Raw genomic sequence first — 15,129 nt, forward strand, 5'->3', positions numbered from 1 at the left:
ATTATGCATTGCAACTGGTACTTTCTTATACCAAGTAAAAATCCCATTGCTCTCTATTAAAGAATGAAGTGACAGTTAACAGTCGAAAAAAACAAAACAAACGAAGATGGTTTGCGAAAAATGTAAAGTTATAAATTCCCATTACAGACAGTCATAATTCATATTAAGAACATTTTTCTATTTTACCAGAAATCTTAATATAGTTCTAAGTCTTTTAAGATTTCGTATCCACACTAAACCAAGTAAATGGTGGTGAAGGAATGACACATACATTGACAGACAGGAATTTCTGTGATCTGTCTTCTGATAACTGTATGCTCGTTAATTTCCATGTAGTATCGATGAAAATGAAAGTACCACAGTTCAATTATGTGAATACACACCTTTGAGAGATTCAACATAGGTCAAAAATTTATAATTCTACAAAAAAAATTATACCTGACCTTTCCTAAAAACCTGTTAAAAAGACATAGAACATACTAAATTAATGAATTTGTATAATAATTAAATTAGGAAGCAGGACAAATCGCCCCACTGACAAATCACCCCACACCAAATCACCCAACTTTTTCACAAACTCGACCCACTTTTAAAAAAATCGCCCCAAACTGCCTTCTTATGAAAAGGGTGAAATTCTGTTATTTTTTTCTCCTGCCAACTCGCCCCACTTAATGAAAAAGGTAAAATCTAGATGAATATATAATTTTCAGGTATGCCAACTTGCCCCACTTAAAAACGAAAATTTATTAAATTATTTTTATTCACTATGCGGTGGTACAATGTATGACTCTAATTTCATCGGGACTTTTCCATTTTTTATAAGTTAGGCGAGTTGGCAAGTCAGAACTGCTTTATTTCAACTAACAGAAAAGAACTCAAAATAGATATATAAGAAGATGTGGTATGAGTGACAATGAGACAACTCTCCATCCAAGTCACAACTATTTGTAAAAGAAAAACCATTATAGGTCAAAGTACGGCCTTCAACACGGAGCATTGACTCACACCGAACAGTAGCTATAAAGGGCCTCAAACATTACTACATTTTGTATGTAGTATATAACCATTCAAACGGGAAAACCAACGGTCTAATCTATACAAAACCAAGAAACACGTATGAACTACGTAAACAGACGACAACTATTGTACATAAGATTCCTGACTTAGGAAATGTGCAAACATTTGCAGCGGGATTAAACCTTTTAATAATACTTAACCTTCTCCCTTTAGTACGTTCTTCAAAGTTCAATAAGGAGATTGGCTTACACCGAACAGCAAGCTAAAAAATGGCCCCAAAATGACTAGTGTAAAACCATTCAAACGGGAAAAGCATGTTTATCTAAGGCTTTCGTAGGTATTGATTTTATTTATGAGTGAGACAGGAACATAGATATACAACATACAGGATCGCATCTTTTGCATCAAGTGGGGCATTACTAAGTTCATCAGGATTTATCTATTTTCACAAGTGGGGCGAGTTGGCAGACCTTTATTTCAGAGGGATTTTTACCATTTTCATAAATGGAGCAAGTTATCCAACCTATTTTCAAAGGGATTTTAACCTTTTTCATAATTGGGGCGAGTTGGTAAACCAAAGTGGGGTGATTTTTTAGGAAGTGGGGCGAGTTGGTGAAAAAGTAAGGCGTTCTGCCAGATGGGTGATTTGTCATGGATTCATTAAATTGTATGAAAGCTATATCATAAAATCAATATTTGAATGTTTGTGTTTATATTAAAGGTGAGAAGAAACTTGGAAAAGTAATAACACCAGACCCATGGAAAACAGGAGCCAGAAACATAACTGGTTAGTTGCATAGTCATTTAACATGCTCAATTATGATATCACATTATTATTAGATCACTGTCATGACTGGTATTTTTAATCATAATCATAAAGTAAAAGTAAATAGAATCATGTTCATAACAGCGTGAACAACTGCAATACTTATGTTGGTGATAATACTGAATCATTTACCTTAAATTAATTGTCATTGGCTATTGATAACAGTGATTTTATGCTCATTTAGTCTGTCAGAGACCTTTCATTGTGGATTTGAATAGAAGGAAAGAGTAAAGTACATGCAGTTGGCGACCGCACAGTTTAAATGTCTATAACATGTATGATATGACAAGTGGGCATTACAAATGAATATTCACCAAATTGACCCAGTCAATTGATAACCTGAGTTTGCAAATAAATGGTCTGTCTACACTGTCATATGAAAATGATTCTTAATCTCCTACTGCATCACCAAAGTACATGTACATGTACATATGTAATTCAATTGGGATTACAGTATTGACTAATGTTTCTTATTTTTGTATTCACTGTTTTCAGAGGGTGGAGGAAGAAAGATTGGAGAAAACAAAGCTCTAACAGCAAAGAAAAACAGGTGAATGATAATGATTTATACAACTTGAAATAACCAGGCACGGATCCAGAGGTTCCGGGATTCGGAACCCCCCCTTTTTTTTGGCCGATCAATGCATTTGAATGGGAGCATATAGCTGGAACACCCCCTTTACTCTGGGTTGGGAACCCACCCTTTTTAAAATGGCTGGATCCGCCCCTGAAATAACAGCTGTTTAATTTTTGTTTTCTTCTTAAATGATTGATAATTTGTATAATATATCACATATAGTTTTGTGCTCAGATATGTCAGAGCTGTACATGTGTCAGTGGTGTTGTCCAAAGTAATATGACTATAAGTTATTATTTGCACATTTATCCAAATCCTAAAAGATTCAAATTATGTATTTGTTATTTTAGTAGGGGTAAGGTGCTAATGCCCCTAACCAATTCATTTTGAATTCTAATGCAACAACATTTGTAACGTTCATTTTGATTGGATAACGTTACTTTTTTACATGGTATCAATTGACAATTGATGCTATGGGACGTACGCGCAAGTGCAGACAGCATTTGACAGATTTTTATTAAATGTTTTAACATGGTTTTCTGTCAGTTTCATTAGAATGGAGATAACAATATTGTATTTTAAGCTCCAACGGCATCAATTGGGGATTTGATGGTCGCAAATACCCGTTAACTGTCTCCGCTAACGCGTCGCCAGTAAACTTCATTTGCGACCATCAAATCCCCAAGTGATGCCATTGAAGCTTAAAATACAATACAGTTATCTCCTAAATGTATATTTATTCACCAATTGTCTTGTAACTAGTCAGTTTTACATTGAAGAAAGTTACAACCAATGTGGTTTTAACAATTTTGAATTCAACATCTGTTATACAGTCATGTAGTTATTTTTTAGTAATAATAGCAACAGAGCTCATCAAAACAGGAGTGTTGGCAGGTATGTGCTAGGATAACACTGCATAATTTGGTTAACAGATAAGTTGTTTGAAGTCTTATTTTAAATTATTCTGATTTTTTCTAGGTTTATGAATAACTAAGTTTTGGTGTATTATTTTTTCAGATTTGCTCCATATGAAGGATTTGCAAAGTGTAAAATATGTAGATCTTCAGTTCATCAGAAAGGATCTCATTATTGTCAAGGTGAGTCAATATTTCACTCTTCAGTGTTTTAAATTAAGTAATGGAACCTTGTTCAGAGAAATAGATAACTTATGAAGACAGAATCTATTTTTTCAAGTGAGTCAGTTATATTAACATGACCTTTTCTTAGATCAAAAGTGATTCAACCAAAGCAATTTTGATTTCCATACCTATTTTTTTTTGTGATTTGTGACACAACTGTAATAAAATAGATCACCACAAAAATAAATATTGGAAAAAATTAAACACCTAATAATCTTAAAGATTGATATCAACTTGGGTTAAATCAAACGGAAATAATTGCGGCAATAGTAACTTAGTTTATGAAATTTCTTTTTCCCTGTTTCATATGGAATATCAAAATAACTCTAATCTTATATAATCATTATAGAATAAGGTTTATCTTTGAAAGTTTTGCTTTACATTGTTTCTTTGAATAATATTAATAGCATTTATCATCTTTTGTTTTTAGGATGTGCTTACAAGAAAGGTAAGTTTCTGCTTTATTTTGTTATACCAAAATACATTAATATATAATTGTATCCAAGCAAGTAGTAATATTTTTTTAGTGTGTTTGTCCTTCTTTCCGTTAATCCGTCCAGTATCAGGTTTTGGTTAAGGTTATTTTCAATGAATTTGTGGTCACATTAGCTTGAAACTGTGTATACATGTTTATATTTTCACGGTTCACCAAACAAGGACACATGATGGTGGGAGCATGGCATGGTTTCCCATGTACCTGCATTTATTTTAAAATAACAATTTATAATGCTTCATTGATGGAGTAAACTGAAACAACATCATGCCCACATTGTCATTTAAAATGCAAAAAAAAATTATGCAAAAGGACATTCAAACTCATAAACTGACAACAAACATCATGGCAAAAATATTCAGTATTCAATAAATGAATCCAGTTTCTGTTTTTTTGTAGGTATTTGTGCAATGTGTGGGAAAAAGATAATAGAGACAAAGAACTACAGACAGACATCAGTATGATTGGTGATAATGACAATGTTTGGTGATAATTACAATGTGTAGTGACAATTACAATGAGTAGTTATAATTACAATGTGTGTTGACAATTACAAAAGTGTGTTGAAAATTACATTGTGTAATAATGATTACAATTTGTATTTTTATCTATTACATTTTCTGAGCTTGAAAGCACAAATTTAAAGAAATAACAAACATTTGTACCACTTATATGTTAATATGTTAGTTATTGTAAAACATTTTGTGGTCTGGATAAAATGTATCTTAGTTCAGGGTCATGGTCCTTTTTGAATGACATTATTTAATAACCATCAATAGTTATGACATTTAAAAGTTAGACAAATCTTTTCAAAGTAGTTGATGTCTTTGTATGATAAGGATACTTCAGACATTTTGACTTTTTCAGACATTTATTAAAATGATTACCTCACTTTTGGTCAAAGAAAGAAAACAGGTGAAACGAGATCAGATTGGAAATCCAAAATGTTTATTGCTATAAATGAACATTTTTACCTTAAGGAATGAAAAAAGAGAAGATTTCAGTAAAATTACATTTTTTTCAATGAGTTTGATAAATATAGAAAGTTTTATTTCATATAAAGAGTTCAAACATCATGCTTTAAATTTATGTTTGGACTTTGTATTCACCATTGAATTGTATGTATTATTTTCAAAACATGATTTTACATTGTTTAAAAGGGAAAACAAAAATTCTTTTCATTATCATGCACCTATTTAAAGGAAAAGATATTGTTTGTTTGTCTTGGCATAAATGATGATAATTGTTTTAGGTATGAAAGTTAAAGTGTACATTTGTATCATTTATATTTTAAAAGTTGTTCGTTGTTATTTAATGTGGGTCTCATTGGGGTCTAAGCCTGACGCGGGTTTGCCGATTTTTCGTAAGCGTGACACGGGAAAGTGAAATTATTGTGCCGTGAAAACGGGAATTAAGGTCTAGCGGGACACGGGAAATTACAATGAGAATTGCTTAGGTATATAGTATAAGCGGGATGCATGAATCTGACAAAACAGTAAGCGTGATCCAGGGTTCAGAACCCCCCCAATGAGACCCCCTTATATCAGTGTAAATAATTATATTTATCAAGGTAGATGATCACTGAATTGTTTTTACAAAGCTTAACGTTAGCATTTTAAAAAAAATGTATTTGTGTAAAAGTATCAAATTCAAAATGCAGGGTTGGATCCAGCCATTTTAAAAAGGGGGGTACCCAACCCAGGACAAAGGGGGAGTTCAAACTATATGTCCCCATTCAAATGCATTGAGCGGCCAAAAAAAGGGGGGTTCCTTCCCCCTCCCCCTGTATCCGCAAATGAAATGCTTGGAAAAAACTAGTAATTAAAAATTAAAACTGTATGATAAGAATAAAGAAAAGCTATCAAGCTGTCACATTTTTATTTTTATTTTGAACAGATACAGATATCATCAGAAATTTTTGTTTAAAGGTATTATGATGTTTTTAACACATGTACAAAATGTATGTTGACTATAATTTTTTTATACGACCGCAAAATTTGAAAAAATTTTCGTCGTATATTGCTATCACGTTGGCGTCGTCTGCGTCGTCGTCGTCTGCGTCGTCGTCGTCGTCCGAATACTTTTAGTTTTCGCACTCTAACTTTAGTAAAAGTGAATGGAAATCTATGAAATTTTAACACAAGGTTTATGACCACAAAAGGAAGGTTGGTATTGATTTTGGGAGTTTTGGTCCCAACATTTTAGGAATTAGGGGCCAAAAAGGGCCCAAATAAGCCTTTTCTTGGTTTTCGCACTATAACTTTAGTTTAAGTTAATAGAAATCTATGAAATTTTGACACAAGGTTTATGACCACAAAAGAACGGTTGGGATTGATTTTGGGAGTTTTGGTTTCAACAGTTTAGGAATTAGGGGCCAAAAAAGGGCCCAAATAAGCATTATTCTTGGTTTTCGCACAATAACTTTAGTTTAAGTAAATAGAAATCAATGAAATTTAAACACAATGTTAATGACTACAAAAGGAAGGTTGGTATTGATTTTGGGAGTTTAGGTCCCAACAGTTTAGGAATTAGGGGCCAAAAAGGGACCCAAATAAGCATTTTTCTTGGTTTTCGCACCATAACGTTAGTATAAGTAAATAGAAATCTATGAAATTTAAACACAAGGTTTATGACCATAAAAGGAAGGTTGGTATTGATTTTGGGAGTTTTGGTCCCAACAGAATAAGGGGCCCAAAGGGTCCAAAATTAAACTTTGTTTGATTTCATCCAAATTGAATAATTGGGGTTCTTTGATATGCCGAATCTAACTGTCATGACTGTGTATGTAGATTCTTAACTTTTGGTCCCGTTTTCAAATTGGTCTACATTAAGGTCCAAAGGGTCCAAAATTAAACTTAGTTTGATTTTGACAAAAAATGAATCAGTTAGGTTCTTTGATATGCTGAATCTAAAAATGTACTTAGATTCTTGATTATTGACCCAGTTTTCAAGTTGGTCCAAATCGGGGTCCAAAATTAAACTTTGTTTGATTTCATCAAAAATTGAATAAATGGGGTTCTTTGATATACCAAATCTAACTGTGTATGTAGATTCTTCATTTTTGGTCCTGTTTTCAAATTGGTCTACACTAAAGTCTAAAGGGTCCAAAATTAAACTTAGTCTGATTTTAACAAAAATTGAAATCTTGGGGTTCTTTGATATGCTGAATCCAAAAATGTACTTAGATTTTTTATTATGGGCCCAGTTTTCAAGTTGGTCCAAATCAGGATCTAAAATTATTATATTAAGTATTGTGCAATAGCAAGTCTTTTCAATTGCTCAGTATTGCGCAATGGCAAGAAATATCTAATTGCACAATATTGTGAAATAGCAATTTTTTTTTTAATTAGAGTTATCTTTCTTTGTCCAGAATAGTAAGCAAGAAATATCTAATTGCAAAATATTGTGCAATAGCAAGATTTTTTTTTAATTGGAGTTATCTTTCTTTGTCCAGAATCAACTTAAATCTTTGTTATATACAATATACAATGTATATTCACTTTTTACTACCAACTGATAAATTAAAATAATCTTTACCATTCAGTGATAACAAGCAGTTTTTTTTACATCTTAATATTTTATGATGTATTTAAATGAGTAGTTATTGTTGCAAACTCCATTAGAAATTTTAATTGAGATTAGTTTTGGAATAAGGGAAAGGGGGATGTGATTAAAAAAATTGGGTTCAATTTTTCTCATTTGAAATTTCATAAATAAAAAAGAAAATTTCTTCAAACATTTTTTTGAGAGGATTAATATTCAACAGCATAGTGAATTGCTCTAAGAGAAAACAAAAATTTTAAGTTCATTAGAACACATTCATTCTGTGTCAGAAACCTATGCTGTGTCAACTATTTAATCACAATCCAAATTTAGAGCTGAATCCAGCTTGAATGTTGTGTCCATACTTGCCCCAACCGTTCAGGGTTCAACCTCTGCGGTCGTATAAAGCTACGCCCTGCGGAGCATCTGGTTATAAAATATTTAGAAAAAAAATAGCCATTATTGTTTTAATTTTATTTATGTTGAAAATTTTATAATAAAAATTTGTAAAGATGTTTGGTGTAGGTCAATGTATCTACATTTGTAAAAACTAATAATCAGTGTATCATCGTACAGCGGATATAGGTACTAACCAAGCGGGCATTATTGATTTTGAACTGACACGGTAACGAAAACCTTTGGTTAGTTTTATCAGCATTCAGTATACATTTCTCAACATCTGAAATTCCTGCTCCAAAAATAAAAAAGGGATACTGATTCTGTGGTGTTGTTGGCGGTGTTAACTAACTTCTTAAAAGCTTTATACCTTAGAACTAGAAGGTGGAAGAAATGGATGCTTCATACTTTGTATATCTATGCCTTATGTTACAAAGTTTCCATCTGTCACATGTCCATTGTCCTTGACCTTATTTTCATAGTTCATTGGCTACTAGAAAAAAGTCGAGATCTTTTGTTATGTTATTTTCTCTCTTATTATGATTTAGTATATTTAGTGTATGGAAGGATTGTAAGGTGTACATTTCCATAAAAAACTATAATACAATACTTGTATTTGTTGGAGCAGGTGAGCAAGCATTGACCTCGAATTACACAATACATACTGCTTTTTGCATTTACACTTCCAGTTGTTACAACCGCCTTTACATTTGCAAGAAAGAAAGAGAAAGTTGTTAATCAGGAATTTGTGTAACAGACATAGAAAAGTCATCAATAGATTCTAGTTGGTTTCTGCTTAAAAAGGAGGGACGAAAGATACCAAAGGGACAGTCAAACTCATAGATCGATAACACTTCTGATAAATTACCAACTATTGTCCCCATCTGATAGCCAAGATTTCCTACTTCCACCTCAAAACCTTGTATATATATTCCTCAAATTGGTCGGTGCTCGGTCATACTGTGGAATTTGGACGATAACATTGTTTCCAACAGATAAATCGCTCAGTTTCCGTTTTGTATTTCTTAATAGGACATTCGCTTGGATTTGTTGGCCAGAAAATTTGCAGGAATGATTGGAGTTTCGACTTCCTCTGATACAACTTCAATAGTTGTACAAGTTCGTTCAGTTTAACTATCCAGTTACAGAATCGTTAGGTTCTCTTTCTAATTCACCAATTCAGTATCTGTGTTTTCATGCGTGCCGTCAATTTCAATTTCACTGTTTTTCTTTTAATCCTCTTTGAACACTTTCTTTAAATCTTCCTCTGTTTCAAGACTTGGCAAAAGTTCCTTATGCAAAGAAGATGAAGTCAAACCTTCAGACCACTGTTGTGTGTCATATGACATCAGAATTTGCTCACTCTACAGACCATTTACTTTGCGGATGTCTTGGTAGACCATGGACTTTTACTAATTCTGACCATAACGATTTTGGTTCAGTAATTATATGTGCAGTGAACTCTCTCCCATTACCGCTTTAGAGGATATGGGATGCACCATAGACTAAGAAGAAAAATATCACGTAAATGATAAGCAACTCCAATGCCTCTTTTGCATTTTACTTTAGAAATGATTAATCAACTCATGCAATTTGTCTTTGGTATTACTATGTTTGTGCTTTGTTGTGTTATTTTCAGGAAATTGCTAAATTTTTTGATAGAATTTATCATGGTGATCAACAATGCTATCTATTTTATTGAACACTACAAATTTTATTTTTGCAAATGATCATTTGAAAGACCAGTTAATAGGAGTTCAATTTATAACATAAAGTCAATATAAATGAGTCAATATGACTTACAAATCGCATTGAAAAGTGTCTATAGTGTATCAATACTTTATTAGCACAAAAACAATACGATAAATTATTGTACCCGTTTTAAGTTAATTTTAGTCAAATTTTGTCCAAATTGTAATTTGTACAAGCGCTGTTTGTACAAAGTACATATTGTACAAAGTCAAAATACCAATTATAATTTGTACAATTTTTTTGTACAAATTATAATTTGTTCAAAATGATAACTTGTAATCTATTATGGTTTGATCTAGTTCTCAGATATTATAAACAATAGGTCAATTATTATATTTAGTGTATGGAACAAACAAAGTTGTACATATAAAAAGAAGATGTGGTATGATTGCCAATGCCAGAGACAACTGTCTACAAGAGACCAAAATGACACAAAAATTAACAACTTTAGGTAACCGTACGGCCTTCAACAATGAGCCATGTCTACCTGGCTGTGTTTATATTACATTGGCCTCAATTTCATGGCTTATTGCTTAATGTTGATTTTGTGGTTGGATGTCAGGCACTGCTAGCAACAGGACCACTATATTTGGTAAATATAATGATTATAGGGTGAACATGTCTGTCTATCTTGGTTTATTTTACTCACTCGGCTCTGACCTTGATAATGTTAACTTTATGTATAAACCTTCACATTAAAGACTTTCATCTGCATTTGTTTGCACCTGTTGTTCAGGGGTTGTCGTTTGTTGTGGTTCACAAGTGTTTATCCTTTCTTGGTTTTTTTTTGTGTATGGATTAGTCTTGGTTTTTCTGTTTGAATTGTTTTACACTAGTCATTCTGGGGCCCTTTATAGCTTGCTGTTCAGTGTTAGGGTATTACATCTATGGTGTTAGCCAATGCTCTGTGTCGAGGCTGTACTTTGACTATTGTACTTTGACCTATGATTGTTTACTTTTCATACATTGTGACTTGGATGGAGAGTTGTTTACTTTTCATACATTGTGACTTGGATGGAGAGTTGTTTACTTTTCATACATTGTGACTTGGATGGAGAGTTGTTTACTTTTCATACATTGTGACTTGGATGGAGAGTTGTCTAATTGGCATACAACTTCTACTTATTTCTATTTCAACATAAATTCAGGCATGAGTAAATTAGGCGAGACATTTTACAGTGTGCACTGTCTCGACAGGAAGGTTAACATAGTATAGTTTAGTTTCAGTATCGAGAATATTTACACCACAACCAGTTTAGCTTAATACGAACATAGTCTCAGACATTTGAATTATTTGATTTGCATTTCATTCATTCAATGTTTTATTAAAGTTTCATTTCTCAACAATCAATCTTTATTCATTGTAAAATAACACTAGATAAAATGAGAGCCATTATATACAGAATTATAAGAGACTATTAAAATGCATAGATATAATACACAATATAAAATAAAATACTATTTACAATATATAAAATTTCTACGTCTTTTTCAAATCAATTGACAGGTTTTGGCACACATACGTATCATATTTACATCTGAGAATAAAGACACTTACTTTTGATTATCATCTAAAGTATTAAAATTATCATTAAAAGTTTCAGCAACATGATATAAATGGTTTCTATAATCGTCATATAGAGGACATCTTAATAAAAATGCGCTTCATCTTCAATAAAAACGTCACATATATGGCACACTCTATTTTCTAAAACAATATTTTCATATCTCCATGTTTCAATTCTTAGGGGAGCAACACCACATCTAAATTTGTCGAAAGCACTTCTGTGACTGAAGGGTAAAGCTATTTTGCAGTATTCCTCCGGTTCAAAATTTTCCTTAAACAGTCTGTAAGTTCGTAGCTTATTGCCACCTCTGCCCGATATAGATTTGTCAGAATGTAAAACAGCATTCCAATTATCGACATGTTTTTCGCATGTTTTTTGCATGAAGGTAAAAACTGAAAGTCTTTCTGATGCATACTATTACTGTTTTCCTTTTTAACCGGATTTTTGTGACAAAAATGTCGGTTATTGATTTGGGGATGTACGGCGGGCGGCCGGGCGGGCGGGCTGGCGGGCGGCAATCAAATGTTGTCCGTGCATTAACTCATGAACCGTTCAACCAAAGCTTTTAAAATTTTAATATGTTATTCCTGACAACTATACGAAGGTCAAGTTTAATAATGGCGATTTTGACTTTTACCGTTCAGTAGTTATGGTTCTTGAAAGATTGAAAAATGGAGTTGTCCGTGCATTTATGCATGAACTGTTCTACCAAAGCTTCCCAAATTTTAATATGTTGTTACTAATGAAAGAATGGAGGTCAAGTTCAATAATGACGAATTTGACTTTTACCGTTCAGGAGTTATGGTTCTTGAATAATTGAAAAATGGAGTTTCCAGTCGTGTCTGTGCATTTATGCATGAACTGTTCTACCAAAGCTTCCGAAATTTTAATATGCTGTTACTGATGACAAAATGGAGGTCAAGTTCAATAATGACGATTTTGACTTTTACCGTTCAGGAGTTATGGTTTTTGAAAGATTGAAAAATGGGTTTTCCCGTGGTGTCCGTGCATTTTCTCATGAACCATTCAACCAAAGCTTTTGAAATTTTAATATGTTGTTACTGATGACAAAATAGAGGTCAAGTTCAATAATGACGATTTTGACTTTTACCGTTCAGGAGTTATGGTTCTTGAAAGATCGTAAAATGGCGTTTCCATTCAGGTTGTTGCATTTACTCATGAACCATTCAATCTAAGCTTTTCAAATTTTAATATGTTGATACTGATGACAAAATGGAGGTCAAATTTGATATTGACGATTTTCACTTTCACCATTCATCAGTAATGGTTCTTGTGATATTGCCAGGACACAAATAAATGATCATAAATGTTAATAAATCCGGTTTGCTGTCGTTGTGACAGCCTCTTGTTTGAATAATATGTTATGTGTTCGGAAAAATAGGATAAAAATGTTTATAAATATTAAATATATATGAAAAAGTGAACAAATATGTATTTTAATAATTAAGGATCTATATGCCTTAATAAGGAAAATGACATGTCCTTTAAATGAATAAACACTATATGTTTAGATACAATTCTATTCAAAATAATAAAATAAAAGAGCATTTCAAACTTTATAAACAAAACATGTCTGATATGATTTCTCATTTTTCTCACCACTTGTATGACTTGACACTATCATCAATCCAGTTTCTCTGTTGATGTCTAAAGCAGAAGGATGTTTGATTCCATCAGCATCTGAAAGTAGTGTCTTACAGATCTTACCATCTGGTGATACTACCAGTATACTGTTGTTTCCAGCAGAGGCTATATAAACAAAACCATTTCTGTCTATTGTAAGTCCTTTTGGTTTGACAATGTCTTGATGCTGAAATGTCCAGAGAGGTTCACCAGTAGCTTTGTAGCAGCAGACTTCATTTTGAAGGACATTGGTACCATAGATATTTCCTTGGAATAATGAAATACGAAACAGTTCTCCCATTCCTTCTAAGATTGTATGAGACATGTCACTCAGATTCACTGTAGTACACTGTCTGCCACTACTGATAACTAAAGTTTTTCCATCACTTGCTACTCCAAAACAGTGGTGAGAAAGTTTAATTGTTTGAATAATTTTACTTCTATTTACATCTACCAGGACTGTCTGGTTTCCTTGTCCTAATGTGACAGCCACTGTATTATTCATAACAAGGCAATCATCATATGGAAACTCTGTGAATGTTACTACTTTTCTGATAAAAATGCCATCATTTCTGAACAACAGTAGTTGGTTTTTGTCTCTACCAAGGTACCCTCTATCAAGTATTATAAATTTACCATCAGGTAATATAAGACAGGCAGATATATCTAAAGACTTTATATCTTTTGAAATTGTCAGTCTTGTCAACAAGGATGGTTTTATTTGTTCCACTCCAGGAACTTTTGGAATCAAGTGCTGGGCTTGATCTTTTCTTCCAGCCTTGATTTTTAGAGTAGAAGTGGTGGTATTGATATTGATAATTCCAAATGAATTGACATCTTGTAAAAATGATTGTAGAGCAGATGAAAGGTTGACCTCTAGATTTTTTTCAATGAAGTGGTCTCCACTTTCTAAATCTTCTATATATTTTGTCGTTTGTGATGTAATTTTCTCAATCTCTCTTAGAGCAATAAACCTTTGTAGCTCTGTAGTATATCGTGTCGTTTCGGAAAACTGGCTCTGTATTTGGTTTATCTGACTGGCCCGCTGTTCCATTTGTTGCGCGAGTGTGGCCATGTTAAATCTCAGCTTTAAATGTTTAGACTCTAAGTCATTAAGTAAGTCTTGCTCTAATTTGTTTAAGTAATCATCAATCGACTTCCTCATATACCGTATTTTCTCAATGGCTTTGGTTTTCTGAGTATCGGTGGTGGTGATCCTAGTTTGCAGATACTTTATGGCTGTATCTATGTTTTCCTTCACAATCTTTAAATCTTTTTCAAAAAGTTGCACTGAGGCAGATGATTTGACTTGCTGAAGGATATCTGACAAAGGTTTCATTTCTTGACACATCTTGTGTTTATCAGTGACACACTGAACACAGCATGGACAGGCATGGAAAGAACAGTAAAGTTCAAACTTCTTCTTGTGGTCTTGGCACTGGCTACTTATTTCTTGCATGAATGTAGGTAACTTTTGGTAATCATCAGCTGACATGGTTTTATGGTTTTTAGACAGATGTGACTTGCTGTGAGGTTTTTCACAGTCTCCACAAAATAAAACCTCACATTCTGTGCACCATGTGACTGCTGAATTGGAGATTCCATCGTCATTGCAAATTGTACAAAGTTGTTTGACTGATGAGGCCATTACTTTTTCTCTTTACATCTGAAATATATGGATAAAAGCTCTCTAATATGAATATACTGGGAGTGAATGGGTTATATAACAAATAGTTTGCCGAAAAATATTACTGTATTAAGTATTCAGTATTATGAATAGATTCTTCATGTTCCGATATCTCATGACAAAACATATGCTATAGCTATATATATTAGGAAACTGTAAAAAGAAAAAAAGAAAACAAAGTTATCAGCAAGACAAGATCTTCAAAAGTGCAGCTATCCAAAGTTATCAGTTGACTCCTTGAAGGAACTTAAATGACGACTTTTATCATTTTTGTTTTGTTTTCACGTACTATCTTAAAAACTATAATGAAAAGATAAATTTCTTAAATGCAAATTTGATCAATAAGTACTACATATCTACAAATAGGTCAAATAGAAGAAATTGTTAGTCCGCTCCCTGTAAGAATTATTGAGAACTTTAGATTGGTCGAAAGACAAAATCTATTTGATTGAAGAGGTATGTCAACTTCTAATATGAGTTATAGTCC

General features: G+C 32.8%; 2 protein-coding genes across 2 annotated transcripts; one reads left to right on the top strand and one right to left on the bottom strand.

The window, feature by feature from the left end:
• LOC139516123 (cysteine-rich PDZ-binding protein-like) lies at positions 1-5,494 on the top strand. The gene is made up of 6 exons (XM_071305985.1): positions 1-122; positions 1,739-1,804; positions 2,339-2,393; positions 3,438-3,517; positions 3,990-4,007; positions 4,452-5,494. The coding sequence occupies exons 1-6, from the start codon at positions 107-109 to the stop codon at positions 4,514-4,516; spliced, it is 300 nt and encodes a 99-aa protein (XP_071162086.1). The 5' UTR covers positions 1-106; the 3' UTR covers positions 4,517-5,494.
• A 7,387-nt stretch (positions 5,495-12,881) lies between these two features.
• LOC139515133 (tripartite motif-containing protein 2-like) lies at positions 12,882-14,603 on the bottom strand. Its single transcript, XM_071304694.1, has one exon. It carries the CDS (start codon positions 14,601-14,603, stop codon positions 12,882-12,884), a length of 1,722 nt encoding a protein of 573 aa, XP_071160795.1.
• Between the last annotated feature and the right edge of the window lie 526 nt (positions 14,604-15,129).

The sequence above is a fragment of the Mytilus edulis genome, chromosome 3 (assembly GCF_963676685.1).
Source record: "Mytilus edulis chromosome 3, xbMytEdul2.2, whole genome shotgun sequence".
NCBI classification, from domain to species: Eukaryota; Metazoa; Mollusca; class Bivalvia; order Mytilida; family Mytilidae; genus Mytilus; species Mytilus edulis.